We start from the raw sequence: 21,757 nt of genomic DNA, 5'->3' as shown, positions 1-21,757 counted from the left end.
CAAAGGTTCCGTCAGCTGTGGTAGCAGAAAGGAAGAATTAGAACGTGTCGTCGTAAGTGCAAAAGTATACCGATAGGATCATAGGCCTTGTACAATTCAGAACCCTCTGAATATTTTCCTGCGCCAGCCTTGTTGACAGCACATACTCTGTACTGGTACTCATTGTTCTCCACAAGGCCGGTGACCTTCTGCCTGGTGTCTCTGATTGTGCCTTTCACCACCTGCATGAATAAGTATGATTACTGTTGCAGCTGCCGGCCCACCAGTGATGCGAAGCATTTCCTCAACGCTATCACCAAGCCAACCTTGAACCACTGGAGACTCTTCTTTTCCCTTTTCTCCAGGTAGTAGCCGTCAATATCGCTGCCTCCATCCAGAGCTGGTCTCTCCCAAATCACTGTCATGGTTGACTTAGTAATCATAGAGACTTGCGGCTTGGATGGCTCGCTGGGAGGGACTGTCGAAACGAACGGGAGATCAGTTGATAACTGCAACATGGGTGGCAATTCAATCATCGTTTATTCCCTTTTCCTACCAAAAGCGTTCCTGGCGATGACAGGCTCAGACTCCAGAGGGTCTCCGACGCCGTACTTGTTGATGCCACGAACTCTGAAGATGTACTCGTTGCCGTGGATGAGTCTGGGCACGTTAATAATGCAGTCGACAAGTTTCTCCGAGATGATGGACCACATGATTCGGCTGGCCTCCCTCTTTTCCACGATGTAGTGCGTTACCATGGCACCGCCCTCGTCAGCAGGAGGAGACCACATAATGGTTATGGTGTCAGCGGTCACCTTTTTAAACTGGATCTCTCCAGCAGGGGGCCCTGGCCTGTCTGTAAATGGGAAGCATGGAATGTATTCATTTATTGGGACTGTGTGTATTATTTACATCCAAAGAATGTGATAAAAATTGATTTCAAGTACCTTGGATGAGCAATCTGACAACCGCAGAGGCTGAACCAAGGGAGTTCTTCACCCTGACCTCATAAGTGCCGGAGTTGAGGCGCGCAGTGTCCCTCAGGAATAAGCTTGTGAATTCAAAGGTGTGTTTAAAGGAGAGTTGGGCGCTAGGTTCGAGTTCTCTTCCATCCTTCAGCCACTCGATGGTGGGAGCGGGCTTAGCAATGATGTTAAACTTGAGTTCGACGTCTGAGCCTGCCCTGTGCTTCACCTCGTTCAAGTACTCTGACGGAATTTCAATTTCTGGAGCACCTGAAGGAGAAATACATCTTATGAGAACTTGGCTGCTTAGCAATATAGTGTTTTCAATGAGGTTGTACGTACCAAAGGTGTCAACGCATGTGGCAGGTCCAGCTGTCATGGAAGGATTACTGACTGAGCCTACCGCGTTCTTGGCCATTACTCTGAACTCATAGGTCTGATCCTGAGTCAAGCCAGTCACAGTGTAGCGTGTGTCTTTAATGTTGGTTAGGTTGGCCTTGGACCACCTGCCACTGACTCCTTCTCTCTTCTCCACCATGTAGCCTGTGATCTGTGATCCCCCGTCAAAGTTAGGCACTTGCCAGGCCAGGCTGATGGAGTTCTTGGTAATATCACTAATGCGTAAATTGGTAGGTGGTTCTGCAAGAAGACAGTCGGCGCTCATAAGACAAAAGTGACGACATCAACAGTCTAAAAGAGACCGTTTCGGGCACTGCAACTTACCACAGGCGTCAATTGCCAGTACAGCATCAGAAACCTTGCTGAATTCACTGATTCCAGCAGCGTTCTCTGCTGCCACCTTGAACTCATAAATGAGCCCGACATGAATGCTTGTGACCTTGAAGTGAGTGGCCCGGATGACCATTCGGTTGACTCTTTGCCAGAGGATGCTGTTTCTGTCTTTCATCTGGAGATGGTAGCCAAAGACGTGGCTGCCTCCATCTGACTTGGGTTCCTTCCAAGCCACAGTGATGGTCTCCCTGGTCACAGCGGTGATTTCTGGAGTGGCGGGTGCTTCAGGCAAGGCTGCGGAGATGACAAAGAGTTATGAAGGTTGCTGTCATTGTCAGACATGACATCAAAGGGCCAAAATGATATGGATCCTTACTGTAGGGGAGGCTAACGGCAACGGTTGGTGAGTCAGTATGATCGCTGATTCCATATCTGTTTTCAGCTCTAATCCTGAACTGGTACTCCAGGCCTGTTGTAAGCTTCTGGATCTTGATGGTGCAGCGAGCAACAGCAGAGGAGACGTCCGTCCAGCTGGCTGTGGTGGTCTCCCTCTTCTGGACAATGTAGTTTGTGATGGGGCTGCCACCCTCATAAGAAGGCGGGAGCCACTTCAGACTCACACTGTCCTCCGTGATGTCAAACAGCTCCACAGGTCCCAGGGGAACACTGGGCCTGTCCAGAACCACAATGTTGATAAAGGACTTGGTGGTGCCACTTGAGTTGGAAGCTAGGATATCGTAACGTCCAGAGTCTCCTGCGATACTCTCACGCAGCGTGATCTTAATGCTGTCAAGAGTGACTTCGGAGTTGAACCTCATCGTGGACTTGAGGATCACATTGTCCTTGGAGAGGGAAACCTTAGGAAGTGGTCTGCCTATCAGCGGAATCTCACACTTGAGGGTGGAACCAGCTCTGACATACACTGTGTTGTGGGGGAAGTCCTTCATCACGACCTCAGGAGATTCTTTAGGAAAGAATGGAAGAGAATTGGAACACTGAATTTCATATCTGAGAAGAAAACTGAAATATCTCAAGAATGTTGTGAAATACAAGTATGTTTGATACAATTAAAAAACAAAATAAAAGTCACTGTAACTTACCATGTTGGTCTTTGACCAACACTGGGGTGATCATTTCTTTGACATCACTGAATCCGGCGTGATTCTCAGCACGGACTCTGAAGAAGTATTCTGTGTTCTCCCTCAGACCAGACACTGTATATACCAAGGACTTGGTTACGCCACACTTGATCCACTTCTCCTGGCCCTTCTCCAACGCTTCCACCAAATATCCAGTTATTCTACTGCCGCCGCTGTGCTCTGGTTTGACCCAAGCCAGGGTTACGCTCTCCTTGGTCACATCAGTCACAGCAAGCTTCGCTGGTGGGCTTGGTTTTTCTGGAAAAAGAAAGTTATGCTGATCTAATATTGTCACATTCTGTGTAGCATTAGTGAGTGAAAAGTCCAATACCTGTGATCTTGGTTCCTTCTTTGGTCTCAGCGGGAACTCCTATGCCATACTCGTTCTCGCCGGTCACTCTAAAGTAGTACACACCGCCCTCCTGCAGGTCTGACACCTTGTATGTCAACCTATGGCACGTGTCAGTCAACTGAGTCCAGCCCTTCTTACTGGCCTCACGAATATCCACTAAATAGTTCTTTACGGGTCCTCCTCCTTCATTCTCTGGAGTATCCCATGTCACAGTTGCCATGTTCTTGGTCACATCCTTGACCACGACACAAGCTGGAGGTCCAGGCGAATCCAAGACTCTGACATTAAGGGTCAAGGAGGCCGCGCCAGCCACATTGGACAAGGTGATTGTGTATTTTCCAGAATCATTGCGTGTGGCTTTCTCCAAAGTGATTGACGTGAAGGTGTCCGTGGTGTCAATGACAGCGCGCACCCTCAGGTCAACATCTGGCTTGCTCCAAGAGACACTGGGGATGGGTTTGCCTCTGAAGGGCACTGTCATGGTGAACGAGCTGCCATCCTTAACAATAAGTGTTTTCCTCATATCATTACTTATGTCAAAGATGGGCTCTTCTTCCCGTTCCTTGGCCAGCTGTTTGTCAGACTCTGGGCTGGGCTCGCTGACTCCAATCTTGTTGATGGACTTGACCACAAACACGTACTCGGCACCATGTGTCAGACCCACCACTGTGAACTCTGTATTCTTGGTGTTCTGGACACCGACTGCCCATTCATCATCCAAAGTATTTCTGTATTCAACTCGGTACCCGGTCACAGGTGCTCCTCCGTCAAAGAGGGGTTTGTTCCAGGACAGGGTGACAGTGGTCTTTGTTGAGTCAATGATCTTGGGCTTAGCGGGTGGGGAAGGCAAGAACTGGGGATCTTCAGCCTTGGTGAGTGGACAGGCAGCGCTGGGAGCACTGAGGCCGGCAGCATTCTCTGCGAACACTCTGTACTCATACTCACAGCCCTCACGAAGGTGTGATGCTTTGACTCTGAGGTCATAAACCGGCTTCTTGTTAACACGGCACCAACGAAGGCCGGTCTTCTCTCTCTTTTCGATGACATAGCCAGCAATGCTACTGCCACCGTCAGAGACCGGTCTTTCCCAGCAGATGGTCATTGCCTCGCTCGTAACCGAGGTAACCTGGACATTAGCGGGAGCAGCGGGGACTGTGAACGGATCCATGGCTTTTGTTGGCTCACTTTCAAGGGCTTCGCCCTCCCCATATTTGTTGACTCCTCTAACTCTGAAGATGTACTCATTTCCTTTAAGCAGCTTGGTGACTTTGCAAGTGGTGGCCTTCATTTCACCGTGGACAAGAGTCCAAGCCAGTCGGCTAGTCTCCCGTTTTTCGACAATGTAATGCATAATATCAGCGCCGCCATTTTCCCGAGGAGGGCCCCAGTTCAGCGTGCATTTTTCTGCCGTCAGGCCCGACACAGCCAAGGGTCCTGAAGAAGGTCCAGGCCTATCCAGAACCTTGCAGTTGATAGCCACAGACCTGGTTCCTGCTACATTGTGCAAAGTCAGGACATACTGGCCAGAGTCCCTCCTGATAGCATCGCTTATCTGCAGGGTAGTTGTGAAGTTTGTGGTTGCAATTTCGCATCTGGCCTTGGCCTCAATCTCCTTTCCATCTTTAGACCATGACACGACAGGAAGTGGTCGCCCAGTTGTTTCAGCGTCGATTTGAATGATTTCTCCTGCTTTAATGACAAGCAGCTGTCTGAACTTTTCTTCCAAGATGATTGTGGGTGGATCTACATCATCTTTGACTGTTACAGGTCCAGTATTCTCAGAGGGCACACTTAACATCTCCGCAGAATTCTTAGCAATAACATGGAAGTCATACTGGACGTCTTCAGTTAGGCCGGTGACATCGAAATAAGTGTCCTGGAGGTTGGTGAAGTTACATTTCAGCCAGCGGCCATTTGGAAGCTCTTTCCGCTCAACAATGTAGCCGGTAATTTTGGTTCCAACATCTTGTTCTGGCCTCTCCCAGAAGAGAGAGACTGAAGTCCTTGTGATGTTGGTGACTCTGAGGTTGTGAGGAGGTTCACATGGATCCCTTGCTGCCACTGGCTCACTGACTTTAGAGCTTGGCCCAATTCCAGCAATGTTCTCTGCATAGACTCTAAACTGGTAGAGCAAGCCTTCTTCAATGCCAGTCATCTTAAATTGGCTCTCAGTCAGAAGACCTCTGTTCACCTTCGTCCAAAGGATGCTGCTTTGGTCTTTGCATTCAATGTGATAACCAATAATGGTGCTTCCGCCATCCCTGATTGGTCTGTCCCAAACAACAAGCATGCCAGACTTGTTGGCATGGGAAACACGAACGTTGGCGGGAGAGCCCGGAGCTTCGAATGGATACTGAGCAACAACAGGAGCGGAATCAACGGCGTGACTCTTGCCGTATCGGTTCTCAGCTGCAACACGGAACTGGTACTCTGTTCCCTGAGTGAGACGGGACACTTTAATTGAGGTCCTGGCAACAGTAGCAGACACAATCTGCCACATGGTTGTGGTCGTGTCTCTCTTTTCCACCACATAATTATTAATTTGGCATCCCCCATCATAAGTCGGAGCATCCCAAGACAGCGAGATGAAGTCAGCGCTCACCTCATCCAGCTGAATGTTACTGGGCGGGCCCGGTTTGTCCAGAATGATAACAGAAATTTCACTTGTCGTTGTGCCCACTGCATTAGTCAGGGTTATCTCATACTTTCCTACATCCTCCCTTGTGGCATCCTTGATGAAGATTCTAGATGAGGTCTGTGAGGTGAGAACATTGACTCGAGTCGTCTGCTTCAGCACCTGGCCATCCTTTTTCCAGGACACTTCAGGCTGCGGTCTGCCTTTGAAGGGAACGTCAATCTTCAAGTCATCTCCAGCTTTGACACTGTACGTATTGAACAGCAGGTTGACGATGGGTTTCACGGTGATGTCTCTCACAATCACGGGGTCAGCTAGAAGTTTGGGGTCACTCCTACCCTTGTCGTTAATTGCAATGACCCTGAAAAAGTACTCCTCATCTGTTGTGAGGCCTTCAACAGTGGCCTCTAGTGCTTTAACTTCACTGCACAAACTCCATGTTTCGTCTCCGTAGGGCTGCATCTCCACAATGTAGCCTGTAATCTTGCTGCCACCATCATGGTCAGGTTTCTCCCAGGAGAGAGTGACAGTGTGACGGGTCACGTCCATCACCTGAACTCTGCCAGGAGGCAAAGGAGCCTCAGAAACTTTCACTTGTTCTGTGGAGGCAGGCAGACCCACACCCAGTTCATTTACAGCTAGCACACGGAAGTAATAGCGGCCTCCCTCCTGTAGGTCAGAGATCATGTAAGAGTTCCTCACACAATTGCTGCTGACGCTAGTGAACGCCATTCTCTTCTGCTCTCTCTTCTCCACGATATAATGGGATATCTTTGCCCCTCCGTCGATAAGAGGAGGCTCCCAGGAGAGAGACACTGAATTTCGTTTCACATCTTTCACCTCAAGGTTTGTTGGGGCGCTAGGTGAGTCCAGAACTCTGACGTTGATAAAGGCCGATTTTGAACCACTCATGTTCTCCAGTGTCAGTACATATTTGCCAGTATCAAATCGGTCGACATTCTCAATCACTAACATGGTGTAGGAGCTTGTCACCTCTATCTGGGCACGCTCGTTCAGAGTGCCATCTGCCTTTGACCACCGGACCTCTGGCTCAGGCTTCCCTCGGATTGTGACAAACAGACGCAAGGACGCTGTGGCCCTGACGTTTACCATCTTTCTCAGATCACAGTCAAGTTCAATTTCTGGGGCTTCCAGCTTCTCTGCAGCGATGACAGAGCCAGGCAGGTCTACATGCTCACCCACGCCCTCGCCGTTAACGGCACAGATGCGGAAATTGTATTCGGCGTTCTCCCTCAGCTTTTTCACTGTGTAGTTAGTAGCCTGCACACCAGTATGCGGGGTACAAATAACCCACTCATCTAGTGCAGCCTCCTTCATTTCCACAATGTAACCACTAATGGGCGCCCCGCCGTCATATATAGGCCTGGTCCAGGTCAAGGAGACTGTTGTGCTGGAATGGTCGGTGACTTTTGGGTTGTTTGGAGGTCCTGGTGGGTAAATGGCGTCACATGCCTTGATGTACTGAGTTGGTGCGCTGGGTGTGCCAACGCCAGCGGCATTTTCAGCAGAAACCCTGAATTCATAAGAGTGGCCATCAGAAAGACCCGTGCATCTGAATCTCAGGTCAGTTAGCCTCTTCTTGTTGCATTTGGTCCATCGGATGCCATCCTTGTCACGTTTTTCAAGAATGTAGCCCTCAATCTCGGCTCCCCCATTGCTCGCCGGCCTTTCCCAGGTAAGCACAATGGAGTCTCTGGTGACAGCACCAGCCTCTGGCATGGACGGCGCACTTGGCGTAGTGAACGGATTGCGTGCAACAACCGACTCAGACTCCAGTGGCTCTCCAACACCATATTTGTTGACAGCCGTGACGCGGAAGATGTACTCATTTCCAGGTAGCAGTTTGGTGACTTTATAGCTGATGGCTTGAATCTTGGGCTCCACCATAGTCCATGACAAACGGCTGGTTTCTCTCTTCTCGATGATGTAATGTAAAATTCCAGCACCGCCGTCCTGAGAGGGATGGTTCCAATGCAGGTAACACTTTTCAGCAGTGACACCTTTGACCTCTAGCGGTCCATCCGGTGGGCCGGGTCTATCCAGAACCTTAACGTTAACTGGGATCATCTTGACTCCTCCTACATTCACAAGTTTGAGAACAAAGTGTCCGCCATCTGTTCGGATGCAGTCCTTCACTGTCAAGACGGTATGCGTGAGCGTGGTCTTGATCTCCATTCTTGGTGTAGCCTGGTCAATCTCCTTTCCATCTTTCAACCAGGTGATGTCAGGCAGAGGCTTGCCAGTGTAGTCGGCATCAATGATGAAAGTCTCACCAGCACGAACAACCGTGAGATCCTTGAATTTGGAATCCATCGTTGCTTCAGGGGCCTCAATTTCATCTTTGGCAGTTATTTCGCCTGTACTTTGAGAGGGAAGGCTGGATATGCCAGCTGCGTTCTTGGCGACAACTCTGAACTCATAAATGCAGTCCTCAGTCAGGCCAGTGAGCGTGAACTGCGTGTCAATGATGTTGGTAAAGCTGGCCTTCATCCAGCGAGTATCAGGATGTTTCCTCCTTTCAATCAGGTAGCCAGTAATCACACTGCCTCCATCATACGCTGGAGTGGTCCACCGAAGTGTTACATGGTTCCGTGTTATTTCAATGGCCTCGGGAGTGCCTGGTGGGTCGCAGGGATCCCGAGCCACTGTGCTTTCTGAGACCTTGCTAGCCGGACTCATTCCTGCAACGTTTTCTGCATATACCCTGAATTCATACTCAATGCCCTCCTCCAGCTCTGCAGTCTTGAAACGCGGATCGGGGATGAGCAGCTTGTTGAGCTGAGTCCACAGGAGGCTGTTCTTCTCCTTCCTTTCCAGATGGTAGCCAAGAATGGGACTGCCCCCATTGTTTGCAGGTGGCTTCCACTCCACGATCATGCTGTCCTTGGTCGCAGCGGTTACAATGGGTGTCAATGGCGCATCAGGTACGCTGAACGGATACTGAGCCATGACTTGTGGCGAGACGATAGCAGAACTCTTCCCATATCTGTTCTCAGCAGACACTCTGAACTGATATTCCACGCCAGTCTTCAAGTTGCTGACCTTGATGGTTGTTCTGGCGATGGTCGCAGACACAATCTGCCAAGCTGTTGTGGTTGTGTCTCTCTTTTCCACAATGTAGTTGTTAATTTGACAGCCGCCGGTATACGTTGGTGGTTCCCAGGAGAGTGTCACATAATTGGAGCTCACTTCGTCAATCTTCACAGGGCCGGTGGGCGGGCCCGGTTTATCAAGAATGATGACAGTAATCTCTTCGGTTGCAGTTCCGATATTGCTGGTGGCTGTGACGGTGTATTTGCCTGAGTCCTCCCGCTTTGCATCCTTGATGCACAGTTTTGTAGATGTAGGTGTACCAGATACGTTTAGCCTGGTTGTCTCTTTAAGAGCCTGTCCTTCTTTTTTCCACTCCACTTTAGGGATTGGACGTCCAATCACTGGAATCTCAATCTTCAAATCTTCACCATTTAGCAAACTATAGGTGTTAAATCGCATCCTGAATTCGGGCAACATGGTCGAATCCTCGGCTATGACCGGTGCAGCAAGAGGCCTTGGGTCACTCTTACCCCTGTCATTGAAGGCAGATACTCTGAAAAGATATTCGTGTCCAGCACTGAGGCCTGTGACCGTGCCTTCGCAGGTCTTGGTTGTGGTGGCCACCACCCATTCGTCGGAGTCCATAGTTTGCATTTCGATGTAGTAACCAATAATCCTGCTGCCTCCATCGTGGACGGGTTTCTCCCATGACAGCGAGGCAGTTGTTTTAGTGACTTCGGTTAAAGTCACTTTACCAACAGACAGAGGAGGCTCAGAGGTCTTAACTGAGTCTGCCGTCTCAACTGGCAGGCCTACACCAAACTCATTTTCGGCAAGGACACGGAAGTAATAAATTGTTCCCTCTATGAGGCCAGTAACTCGGTAGCTGGTCTTTGTGCACTTGTTGTCCACATTAGCGTAAACATTCCTGTTGGACTCACGCTTTTCAACCAGGTAATTCTTTATTCTTGCGCCACCGTCAATGAGAGGGGGCTCCCAACTCAGGCTGACACTCTCCCGTTTAATATCTTTGACGGTGAGGTTCATGGGTGCTCCTGGAGTGTCCAGAACTTTGACAGACACAAATGCGGATTTGGTGCCGGCGCTGTTTTGCAGGTTAAGGATGTATTTTCCGGCATCATCTCTGTCACAAAGATTGATGGAGAGTTGCGTGTAGTCGTCTCCTGTCTCAAGTTGAACTTTGCTGGGCAGTTCGCTGTCCTCCTTGGCCCAGCTGATTTCGGGTGTTGGGCGACCCTTGAATGGAATGCCAATTCTCAATGGGGCTCCAGCACGGACAATAACCCCCTTTCGGAGTTCTGCATCCAGAATCATCTCTGGAGCATTCATTTGATCCACAGGCGTAACTGTGCCCTGGACTTCGGTCGGCTCACCAATGCCCAGCTTGTTGATGGCACAGACGCGCACTTTGTATTCCTGGTGCTCAATCAGCTTGGTGATGGTAAATTTGGTTACATTGACTCCAGATGGTGGCGTGCAAATCGTCCACTCCTCCTCATCAACCTTTGTGATTTCAACAGCATAACCTTGAATCTCACAGCCACCATCATATATGGGCCTGTGCCAGGCCAGACTTATGGAGTCCTTTGTGGTGTCTGTCACATGAACGTTGGTGGGGCTGCCAGGCTCAAATGTGGGGTCACAGGCTTTCAGGTAAGGTGTGGCAGGGCTTGGCTGACCCACACCAGCTGCATTCTCAGCAGAAACCCTGAATTCATATTCATGGTCCTCAGTTAGCCCCGTCGCCCGGAAACGCAGGTCTGTTACCCTGCGCTTGTTGCACTTGGTCCACCTTATGCCAGCCCGGTCTCTCTTTTCCACAATGTAGCCAACAATTTCACTGCCTCCGTTGTTCTCAGGGCGGTTCCAGCAGACAGTCATAGAGTCTCTGGTAATGTTGGTGATCTCAATCTCCCGCGGTGTGCCAGGGGGGACGAATGGATTCCTCATGATAACTGGAGCTGACTCCAGAGGCTCACCCTCACCATATTTGTTAACTGCCATGACCCTGAATATGTATTCGTTACCCTTCAAGAGTTTGGTGACCTTGAACATGGTGGCGCCGCAGTCACTGGAGACCACGGTCCATGCCAGGCGGCTCGTCTCTCTCTTCTGAATGATGTAGTGAGAAATGCCGCTGCCTCCATCGTGCCTTGGTGGAAGCCACGAGAGTGAGCACTTCTCCTCAGTGACATTGCTGACAGTAAGAGGACCTTCTGATGGACCTGGTCTGTCGAGTACCTTTACACTGAAGGGGACAGTCTTGCTGCCTGCCACGTTGGTCAGTACCAGAGTGTACTGTCCGCCGTCCACTCTGATGGCGTCCTTCACAACAAGAAGAGCCTTAAAGTCCATATTTTTAATCTCAGCTCTGGCCGAGTTTTCCACTTCAACATCGCCCTTAAACCACTGAGCCGTGGGAATGGGCTTTCCGTCCACTTTGGCCTCTAAACTGAATGTGTCTCCAGCATTGATGACAAGGGTTTGATTGTACATGGGGTCTGTCTCACACTTGGGTGGGTCAACTTCGTCTATTGCTGTGATGGATCCGGTGCTCTCGGAAGGCTTGCTAACAGCCCCAGCTGCATTTTTTGCAATGACTCTAAAGTCATATTTGCTGTTTTCTGTCAAGCCGGTCACTGTGAATTCACGGTCCATGACATTTGCAAAGCTGGCCTTCATCCATTTTCCTTCAGGAAGATCACGTTTCTCCACAACGTAGCCAGTAATTAGACTACCGCCGTTGTACTGCGGGGCCGTCCACCTGAGCTTCACCGAATGTCTGGTCACTATCAGTGCCACTGGACAGCCTGGTGGATCACACGGATCACGAGCCACATAGACCTCTGAGACTTTACTGCACTTGCCAATGCCAACGATGTTCTCAGCATACACTCTGTATTCATACTCAATGCTTTCCTCCAGAGGAGTGGATTTGAACCTGCAATCTTGGATTAGAGTCTTGTTAATCTTGGTCCAAAGGATGCTGTTCTTCTCTTTCCTTTCAAGATGATAGCCCAAAATAGCGCTGCCGCCGTCAGACGGAGATTTGTGCCACTCCACAATCATGTAGTCTTTAGCGTATGAAGACACGAACGGTGTACCCGGTGGCCCAGGTTCTTGGAATGGATACTGAGCCACAACCGGGTCAGAATCAATTGCATAACTCTTGCCATATCTGTTCTCAGCATAGATTCGGAATTGATATTCAGCGCCGGTCTTCAGATTGCCCACTTTGAGTGTTGTTCTTGCCACTGTGGCGGACACCACTACCCAGTTTGTGGTCGTTGTATCTCGTTTCTCAACAACATAGTTTGATATTTGGCAGCCGCCTGTATAAGCAGGAGGTTCCCATGTAAGTGTGATGCTCTCGGCACTGACATCCTCTAATTTGACAGGTCCTGTAGGTGGTCCGGGCTTATCTAAAGTGATCACCTCAACAATGGCTTCCTTGTATCCCAGATCATTAGCAACAGTAATGCTGTACATTCCTCCATCCTCTCTGGTGGCATCCTTTATAGTAAGTGTGGTCTGATGTGCCGAATCTGTGACATTTACCCTGGTAGTCTGCTTGAGGACAGCTCCATCCTTGGACCAAGAAATGGTCGGCTTTGGATGGCCTGCAATTGGCACTTCAATCTTGAGGTCGTGTCCCACTTGAACATTGTAGCTGCTCATTTTAGGTCTGACGGCAGGCTCAATCACAAGGTCCTTGGCGACAACCGAATGAGCCAGTTGCCTCGGGTCACTCCTGCCCTTGTCGTTGACAGCGACCACTCTGAACTCATACTCTTCTCCCTTGAGCAGGTTACTCACCAGAGCCTCGGTTGCCTTCCCACTTGCACAAACAGACCAAGAGTCGGTGTCCATTGGAGCTAGTTCGACTTCATAGTGGCTTATCCTGCTGCCACCATCATGTGTAGGCCTCTCCCACATCAAGGTGACAGTACTGTGTGTAACATCAACAACGCTGACTTTACCGGGGGGCTGTGGCTTCTCAGATATCTTAATGGGTTCAATGGTTTTAGCGGGCAGACCCACACCGTACTCATTCTCAGCCAGCACTCTAAAGAAGAATATTCCACCCTCTGGGAGAGGTTCCACCTTCCATGTCATCTTATTGCAGATGGTGACAGGAGAGTAAACCTTCCTAGTGCTCTCCCGCTTCTCCACGATGTACTGCTTAATCTTTGAACCACCATCGAGGAGCGGAGGCTCCCATGACAGCGTGACAGAATTCTTGGTAATTTCCTTCACCAAGATGTTATTTGGAGGGCTTGGGGAGTCCAGGACTCTGACACTGATGAAGACAGACTTTATTCCGCTGGCATTCTCTGCAGTAAGTGTGTATTTGCCGCTGTCAAATCTGTCCACGTTCTCAATCACAAGGGACGCATAGCTGTCTGTGTTATCAATTTGGGCTGTCTCATTCAGCTCTCCATCAGCCTTGCCCCATTTTACCTCGGGGGATGGACGACCTCTTACAGGAACAAAGAGCCGAAGTGTACTTGCGGCTCTAATGTTGATCATCTTCCTCATATCAGCATCCAGGTCCAGGTCTGGCGCTTCGAGCTTCTCTTCCAGAGTGATTTTTCCAGGAAAATCAGCCTGCTCACCTACACCGATTTTGTTGATGGCACACACTCTGAATTGATACTCATGCTTCTCCAGGAGCTTTGTCACCATAAACCACGTTTCTGCGATCCCAGAAGGAGGAGTGCACATGAACCACTCATCTGACACACTGTTGCACGCCTCTACAATGTAGGCCTGAATCTCGCAGCCACCGTCATAGATGGGTTTACCCCAGGTAAGGGAGACGGTAGATCTTGACGTGTCCACCACCTTGGGATTGTTTGGCGGGCCCGGTTTGAAGATAGGATCCAAAGCTTTGTAATATGTTGATGGGGCACTGGGTGTTCCAATGCCGGCAGCATTCTCGGCCGAGACCCTAAATTCATAGCTGTGGTTTTCTAGGAGCCCAGTAACTCTGAAACGGAGCTCGCTCACGTTACGCTTATTGCACCTGGTCCATCTAACACCGTCCTTGTCACGTTTCTCCACAACATAACCTTGGATGGCACTACCACCGTCGTTACTTGGTCGTTCCCAGGTCACTACCATGGAGTCTTTGGTAATCGTGGAGACCTCTACTCCTGTTGGTGGGTTGGGGGCGACAAATGGATTTCTGGCAATCATGGGCTCGGATTCCAGAGGCTCACCGACTCCATATTTGTTCACTGGAATCACTCTAAAGATGTACTCATTACCAGGAAGAAGCTTGGTGATCTTCAGGTTCAAGGTCTGAACTTTTTGTTCCACTACTGTCCAAACCAGTCTGCTCGTCTCTCTCCTTTCAACAATGTAATGGGAAACATCACTACCACCATCCTGCAAAGGTGGTTTCCAGGAAATGGAGCATTTCTCACTAGTGACACCGTAGATTGAAATAGGGCCCTCAGGTGGACCTGGCCTGTCCAGAACTTTGACGTTGATGTGCGCAGATTTCTCCCCACCTACATTCTTCACCAGCAAAGTATACTGGCCTCCATCAACACGAATGGCTTCTTTGACAACAATGCAGGCTACAAATTCTGTGTTCTTGACTTCCAGGCGTGCTGCTTCACTCATGACTTGACCATCCTTCAGCCAGTGCACTGTGGGTACAGGTTTGCCGGAGAAAGCTGCCTCCAGCATGAATGACTCTCCAGCGTTCACAACCACAGCCTGGGAGTATTTGGCATCCAGGTCAATTTGAGGTGGATCCACCTCATCCTTGGCAGTGATAGCTCCAGTAGAGTCAGATGGTTGACTGCTGACACCTGCTGCATTCTTGGCAATGACACGGAACTCATAAATCTGATCTTCAGTGAGACCCGTGACAACAAAGTAAGTGTCAATGACGTTGGCGAAGCTGGCCTTCATCCAGCGGCCGGAACCTTCCTTCTTCTCCACCACATACCCGATGATTTTTATGCCACCGTCATACTCAGGTTTGGCCCATCGGAGAGTCACCTGGTTTCTGGTTACAATGACCGCCTCGGGCTTTCCTGGTCTGTCACAAGGGTCTCTGGCTACCTGCAATTCACTCACGATACTTGCCTTGCTTAGGCCAACAATGTTCTCAGCGTAAACTCTGAACTCGTATTCAATACCCTCTTCTAGGCCAACCACTTTGAATCGGGGCTCTGGGATAAGCTGTTTGTTCTGCTTCACCCACAAAATGCTGTTTTTCTCTTTGAGCTCCAGGTGGTAGCCCAGGATTTTACTTCCACCATCACTGCTGGGTTTATCCCAAACAACCAGCATGGTCTCTTTGGTGGCTGATTGGACAACCACCGAACGCGGTGAAGCGGGTACGTCGAATGGATACTGAGCCACGATGCTTTCAGAGAGAAGCGCTGAGGACTTGCCATATCGATTCTCTGAGGCAATCCTGAATTGGTACTCACATCCGGTCTTCAGACGTACAGCTTTTACAGTGGTTCTGGCCACTGTAGCTGATACGATCTGCCAGTTAGTGGTCGACGTGTCTCTCTTCTCAACAACATAATTGTTGATGCTACAGCCACCATCGTACTCTGGTGGATTCCAGGACAAGACCACACTGTCTGCAGTGACTTCATCCAGCTTGATTGGGCCACTTGGAGGACCTGGCTTGTCTAGGACTAACACATTTATGTCTGTAGTCGCCTCTCCAGCTGTGTTAATCAATTTGATGGAATATGTACCCACATCATCTCTGCAGGCCTCCTTAATAACCAGGAGAAGGTTCTTGTCAGTGCTTTCAGCATTAACTCTTGTTGTCTCCTTGAGGGCGACGCCGTCTTTGAACCAAGTTGCGGTTGCCTTGGGACAGGCAGCATAAGGTACGTCGATCTTCAGATCATCTCCTGCTAACACACTAAAGGTGCTGAAAGCCAATTTGAAAGTTGGCAGGATAACCAGATCTTTGGCCTCCACGGGCATGCTGAGAGCACGTGGATCACTAACTCCCTTTTCATTGGTTGCCGATATACGGAACATGTACTCCTCTCCCTGTGTTAAACCGGTGACAACCGCCTCGTTAGTCTTGACCACCATGACCTGGGTCCACTTTTCGCTTTCAATACCCTGCATCTCAACAATGTAGCCAGTGATTCTGCTGCCACCATCATGGTCGGGCTTCTCCCAGGTGAGTGTGACACTGGTGCCGGTCACCTCGCGGAGGGACACCTTTCCTGGAGGTAGGGGCCTCTCTGACACCTTAACTGCGTCAAACGTTTCCACTGGGAGGCCGATACCATATTCATTCTCAGCCAGAATTCTGAAGAAGTACATCTTTCCTTCCTCCAATTCTCCAACTTTCCAGCTGGATTTGTGGCAGTTTGCACAAACAGTGGAGTAGGCCTTTCTGGTTGACTCACGCTTCTCAACAATGTAATTACGGACTCTGGAGCCACCATCAATTAAAGGCGCATCCCAAATGAGCGAGACTGAGTCTTTGGTAACCTCCTTGATGAGAAGGTTCTGAGGTGCTCCAGGTGTGTCTAGCACCCGAACGTTAACAAAAGCCGTCTTACTTCCAGAGGCATTTTCCACAGTGACCATGTATTTACCACCGTCAAACCTGTCAACATTTTCAACTTGAAGAGCAGTGAATGATGACGTGACTTCAATGTTAGCTTTATCCAAGGACTCCCCGTGTTCTCTTGACCATTTGACGTCAGGTGCCGGCCTGCCTTTAATAGGCACAAAGAGTCTAAGTGTGCCACAGGCTCTGATGCAGACCACCTTACGGAGATCCGCTCCAAGTTCAATCTCGGGGGGTAGTAACCTGTCTTCAGCTTTCGGAGTTCCGGGGACAGCAGCAGGCTCTCCCACACCTTCGCAGTTGGTGGCACAGATGTTGATTTTGTAGTCTTGATTCTCTTTCAGGCCAGTGATAGTGAACGAGGTAGCTGACCATCCCTTCTTAGGAGTGTGAATTGTCCACTCATCCTCTTCTGGCAGGCAGGTCTCCACAATATAGCCAGTGATTTCAGAACCACCATCATAGACAGGCTTATTCCAAGCGAGGGTGATGGAAGACTTGGTTGTGTCCAGAACTCTAGGGTTCCCTGGAGGTCCAGGCTGGAAGATTGTGTCCATGGCTTTGTAGAACGGACTCGAGGGACTCGGCTGGCTCAGGCCAGCATTGTTCTCTGCAAAAACTCTGAATTCATACTCGTGGCCCGGTGTGAGGCCAGAGGCCTTGAATCGTAGGTCGGTTACAGTCCTTTTGTTGCACTTGACCCAGCGCAGTCCAGTTTTATCCCTTCTCTCAATTATGTAAGTGTTGATTCTGCTCCCTCCGTCTTGTTCGGGGCGCTCCCAGCAGACCACCATTGAGTCCTTGGTGATGGTCGTGACCTCAGGCTGCGTGGGTGGGTCACTGGGAACGTACGGATTCACACAAATGACTGGCAGGGACTCCACCGGCTCTCCAATGCCATACTTATTCACAGCCATAACTCTGAAGACATACTCATTGCCCTTAAGAAGCTTGGTGACCTTGAACCTGTTAGCTTGGAGATCGGTCGCCACGTTTGTCCAGGCCAACCTGCTGGTTTCACGCTTCTGAATGATAAAGTATTCAATCTTGGCACCGCCATCATGTGTCGGATGCAGCCAGTTGAGAACACATTTCTCCGCAGCAATATCAGTAACCGTTAAGGAATCAGGCGGTCCGGGTCTATCAAGGACCTTGACATTGTAAGTGAATTTAGCAAAGCCACCAGGGTTACTGGCAGTAAGGGTGAACGCTCCACCATCTCTTCTCAAAGAGTCTTTGTTGATCAGAGTTGTGTGGAAAGGAGATGTCTTTATCTCCAACTTGCCGGTATCTTCGAGCTCTTGCCCGTCCTTGGTCCACACAAGCGAGGGGATGGGCCGACCCGTCACGTTGGCCTCCAGTGTAAACATCTCTCCAGCCATGACGACCACATTGCCACTGTAAATGGAGTCAATGTCAAGCCGGGGCTCTTCAAGGTCATCCCTGCACGTGATAGCTTCTGAGGGCTGAGAAGGTGCACTCACAGCCCCTGCTGAGTTGCGAGCCAACACGCGGAATTCATAAACGTTGTCTTCAATCAAACCGCTGACTGTGTAGACCGTCTCGAGGATGTTGTTGAAGTTGGCTTTGAGCCACCGCCCATTTGGCAGCTCTCTCCTCTCCACAGTGTACCCGGTGATGACAAATCCTCCATCAGCCTCTGGTTTGGTCCATGCTACAGTCACCTCATGTCTGGTGATGTTCAGGGCCAAAGGTCTGCCTGGTGGATCCACCGGGTCCAAAGCATACAACGGGTCAGAGGGTTTGCTGGGTTTGCTGAGACCAGCCAAGTTTTCAGCAATAACACGGTGTTCATATTCAATTCCATCAACCAGGCCAGTTGATTTGAAGATGTTTCCTACTACAAGAGCTTTGTTGATCCTCTGCCACAGAATACTGTTCCTCTCTTTTCGTTCCACGTGGTAGCCCAGAATGGCGCTGCCTCCATCCGAGGATGGCTCGTTCCAGCTTAAAGTCATTGCATCCTTATTGTAAGATGTGACTGCAGGAGGCCCTGGCTGGCCTGGGACATCAAATGGATAGGTAGCCACCACTGGCTCAGAGACAATGGATGGTCCAATGCCATATCGATTTTGGGCCTTGACACGGAACTGATAGCCAGTTCCAGTGATGAGCCGGGCTGCCTTAAATGTGGTGCGTATAACAGTCGCTGCTAACTCCACCCAGGAAGTACCAGTGGTCTCCCGCATTTCAACAATATAATTGTTGATAGGAACACCTCCATCATTCTCGGGGGGCTCCCAGGACATAAGGATATAATCGGATGAGACCTCGTCCATCTTTATGGGACCAGTGGGTGGACCTGGAATATCATGGACTAACACTGTGATTGTTTCAGTCACTGTTCCCAGCATGTTCCTGCCGGTCATTGAATACTGGCCTCCATCAGTTCTCTTGATCTCGCTGATGTTGAGAATGGTTGATGTTTGTGTGGTTTCGGTGTTAATTCTTTGTGTCTCTTTTAGAACCGTGTCTCCTTTCTTCCAAGAAACAACAGGTCTGGGTTTTCCAAGTACCGGAATCTCTACCTTAACACGGTCTCCAGCCTTGGCAATGACTGTCTTCTGGTAGACTCCACGTAAGTCAAATGACGGCCCTGATGTTTGCTCTCTGATAATTGCCGGTCTGCTCTCACGTGGATCGCTTCTACCCGAAGCATTGACAGCCATTATGCGGAAAGTATATTCATCTCCCTCGATCAGATTTGTCACTGTGTAGTCCAGAGCCTTGATGGCAGCAACATGGAACCAGTGCACAGTGTCCTTCTTCTGGGCCTCAATGACATACCCCGTTATCAAGCTTCCGCCATCGTGAAGAGGCTTGGTCCATGCCAAGCTGGCAGTGTCTGCCGTAACATCAGTGATGTACAGGTTTTCTGGCGGAGAAGGAGCCTGAGATGCTCTGATTGGTTCGGGGGTTTCAGCAGGCTCACCGACGCCCAGGTCATTCTCAGCTGAAATTCTGAAGTAGTAGTAAGCTCCCTCCTCTAGGTCAGTGAATTTGAAAGAGCACTTTTGCCACTCAGTGCTCAGGACGGTGTAGGCCTTCTTTGTGGCCTCTCTCTTTTCAATAATGTAGTTGTGAATCTTAGAGCCGCCGTCAATGATGGGTATCTCCCACTGGAGGGCTATGCTTGTTTTGGCAATCTCTCTGGGTTTGAGATTAACCGGGGGCCCTGGCGTGTCCAGAACCTTCACATTTACAAAGCCCGTCTTCTTTCCGGCGACATTCTCCAGGCAGAGGTTGTACTTTCCGGCATCATATCTAGTGCAGTCAGGAATGACTAGCAACGTGTAGGACTCAGTGGTGTCAATATGTGCACGCATTTTCAGATTGACGTCATCTTTGCTCCAGGTGACATCTGGGACAGGACGGCCTCGGATGGGAACAAAAATACGGATTGATGTACGGGCTCTGACAACCAAGGATTTCCGGAGTTCGGCGTCCAGCTCAAAATCTGGGAAAGACTCTTGGTCCACAAGTTCTGTTACTTTTTCAACCTCTGCAGGGTCACCAACTCCCTCGGAGTTCACAGCTCTGACTCTGAAATGGTATCTGCCTCCCTTCTGCAAGTTTCCAATAACATATACAGTAGCCTTCAGGTGGTACTCTGTCTCTGTCTCCCAGTCATCATGTCCTTCCTTCTTATATTCCACAATGTATCCATCCACTGGCAGTCCACCATCATAGTGGGGTCGACCCCAGGTGAAGGTGGCAGACGTTTTAGTGGTGTCTGTAATCCTAGGGTTGGAAGGAGGGCCTGGTGGATCTGGTGAACAGTGAAAAAAAAATCTTGTTTAAAAAAACATTATGTGGTTTAAACTAAATAATTTTTACTCTTAAGTTACGTACACACGATGTCCTTGGTCATCACCGGACGCGAAGGCTCACTGGGTTCTCCGAAGCCAGCCTTGTTCTCAGCAGTCACTCTGAATTCATACTCGACCCCTTCGCTTAGGCCTTGCACCTTGAAGCGCAGGTCTGGGACGGTTCTCTTAGATGCCCTGACCCACCTCATTCCTCGCTTCTCTTTCCTTTCTACAAGGTAACCCCTGATGTCACTGCCCCCATCCTGCACTGGTCTCTTCCATGAAATGGTGACAGAGTTCCTGCTGACATTATCAATTTCTGGGGTTGATGGTGGACCTGGTGGACCTGCGGGGGCAAAGGTGGTTGTCATTGTGAGTAATGTGATCTTACCAATACAGTGAGGTTACACTTAGCAACTTGAAACATGTATAATATTCACTGAACTTACCATAACTGTCGACCATTTTGACTGGACCAGACAGGCTTGCATCTCCAGTGCCATATTGGTTGACAGCAGACACCCTGAAGATATACTCATTTCCTTTGATCAATTTGCTGGCGACGCATCTGCAGTCCATGACGTTCTCAGCCAGCTTGGTCCACTGCAGGCGACTGGTTTCTCGCTTCTCAAGAACGTAAGATTTAATAGCACAGCCTCCGTCCTCCTCTGGTGGAAGCCAGGTCAGGGTGCACTTTTCAGCGGAAATGCTACTCGCCTCAATGGGGCCCGGAGGTCCGGGAACATCCAGAACCTTCACTTTGACGTGTTCTTCTTTGATGCCGAATGGGTTACTGGCAGTAATGGTGTAGTCTCCGGTGTTCTTCCTGCTGGCGTACTTGATGGCTACAGAGGAGGAGGTCGGAGTGCTGGTGATGGTGACAATGTCGGAGTTCTTGATCTCACGGCCGGCCTTTGACCAGACAACGGTGGGCGGAGGTTTGCCGACAATCTCGGAAGCGGTGACCACAATTGTATCTCCCGCCCGGACTGATAGACCGTCTTTCACGTCTGGGTCAATGGTGATGCTCGGGGGTTCTGAGATATCAAGTAATGCGAGATGTTACATTGCAAGCTGGAACTTTCACAACAAATTCTGTCAAAATCAGCTTACCGTACTCATCCCTGCAAGTCAACAGATCGGTGGTCTCTGAGGGAACACTAATAGCACCAGCAGAGTTCTTGGCCCTGACTTGGAATTTATACTGAGCTCCCTCTGTCAGGTCAGTGACGGTGAAGGCGCATTCTTGAATGTTGACGTGGTTCGCCTTCATCCAGGCTTTACCGCCAGCCTCTAGCTTCTCTACCATGTAGCCAGTCAGTTTGTAGCCTCCGTCATATTTGGGTGGGGTCCAAATAAGAGTGACTGATGTCCTGGTGATATTAATGACGTCAGGCTTGCCAGGAGGATCTGACAGAAGACAAAGACATCACTATAATCTCTTGTTGCCAGACGTGAAGGAGGAGCTGTTGTCTCT

The 21,757-nt window shown here is 49.8% G+C and overlaps 1 protein-coding gene across 1 annotated transcript in view; it reads right to left on the bottom strand.

Moving 5' to 3' along the window:
• Nucleotides 1-21,757, bottom strand: part of ttn.2 (titin, tandem duplicate 2) — a 240,835-nt gene that overhangs the window by 25,401 nt on the left and 193,677 nt on the right. The window contains exons 214-225 of the mRNA XM_077537618.1: nt 21,394-21,690; nt 20,730-21,317; nt 20,324-20,626; nt 3,147-20,240; nt 2,777-3,073; nt 2,053-2,640; nt 1,668-1,970; nt 1,287-1,583; nt 927-1,214; nt 536-835; nt 306-457; nt 71-221 (exon numbers count right to left, since the gene is read on the bottom strand). Coding sequence (XP_077393744.1) covers nt 71-221; nt 306-457; nt 536-835; nt 927-1,214; nt 1,287-1,583; nt 1,668-1,970; nt 2,053-2,640; nt 2,777-3,073; nt 3,147-20,240; nt 20,324-20,626; nt 20,730-21,317; nt 21,394-21,690 — 20,658 coding nt within the window. The remainder of the gene's footprint in view (nt 1-70; nt 222-305; nt 458-535; nt 836-926; nt 1,215-1,286; nt 1,584-1,667; nt 1,971-2,052; nt 2,641-2,776; nt 3,074-3,146; nt 20,241-20,323; nt 20,627-20,729; nt 21,318-21,393; nt 21,691-21,757) is intronic.

This window comes from Festucalex cinctus, chromosome 11 (assembly GCF_051991245.1).
Source record: "Festucalex cinctus isolate MCC-2025b chromosome 11, RoL_Fcin_1.0, whole genome shotgun sequence".
NCBI classification, from domain to species: domain Eukaryota; kingdom Metazoa; phylum Chordata; class Actinopteri; order Syngnathiformes; family Syngnathidae; genus Festucalex; species Festucalex cinctus.
The sequence above is the reverse complement of the archived record's forward strand: the minus strand, read 5'-3'. Positions and strand labels throughout refer to the sequence as shown.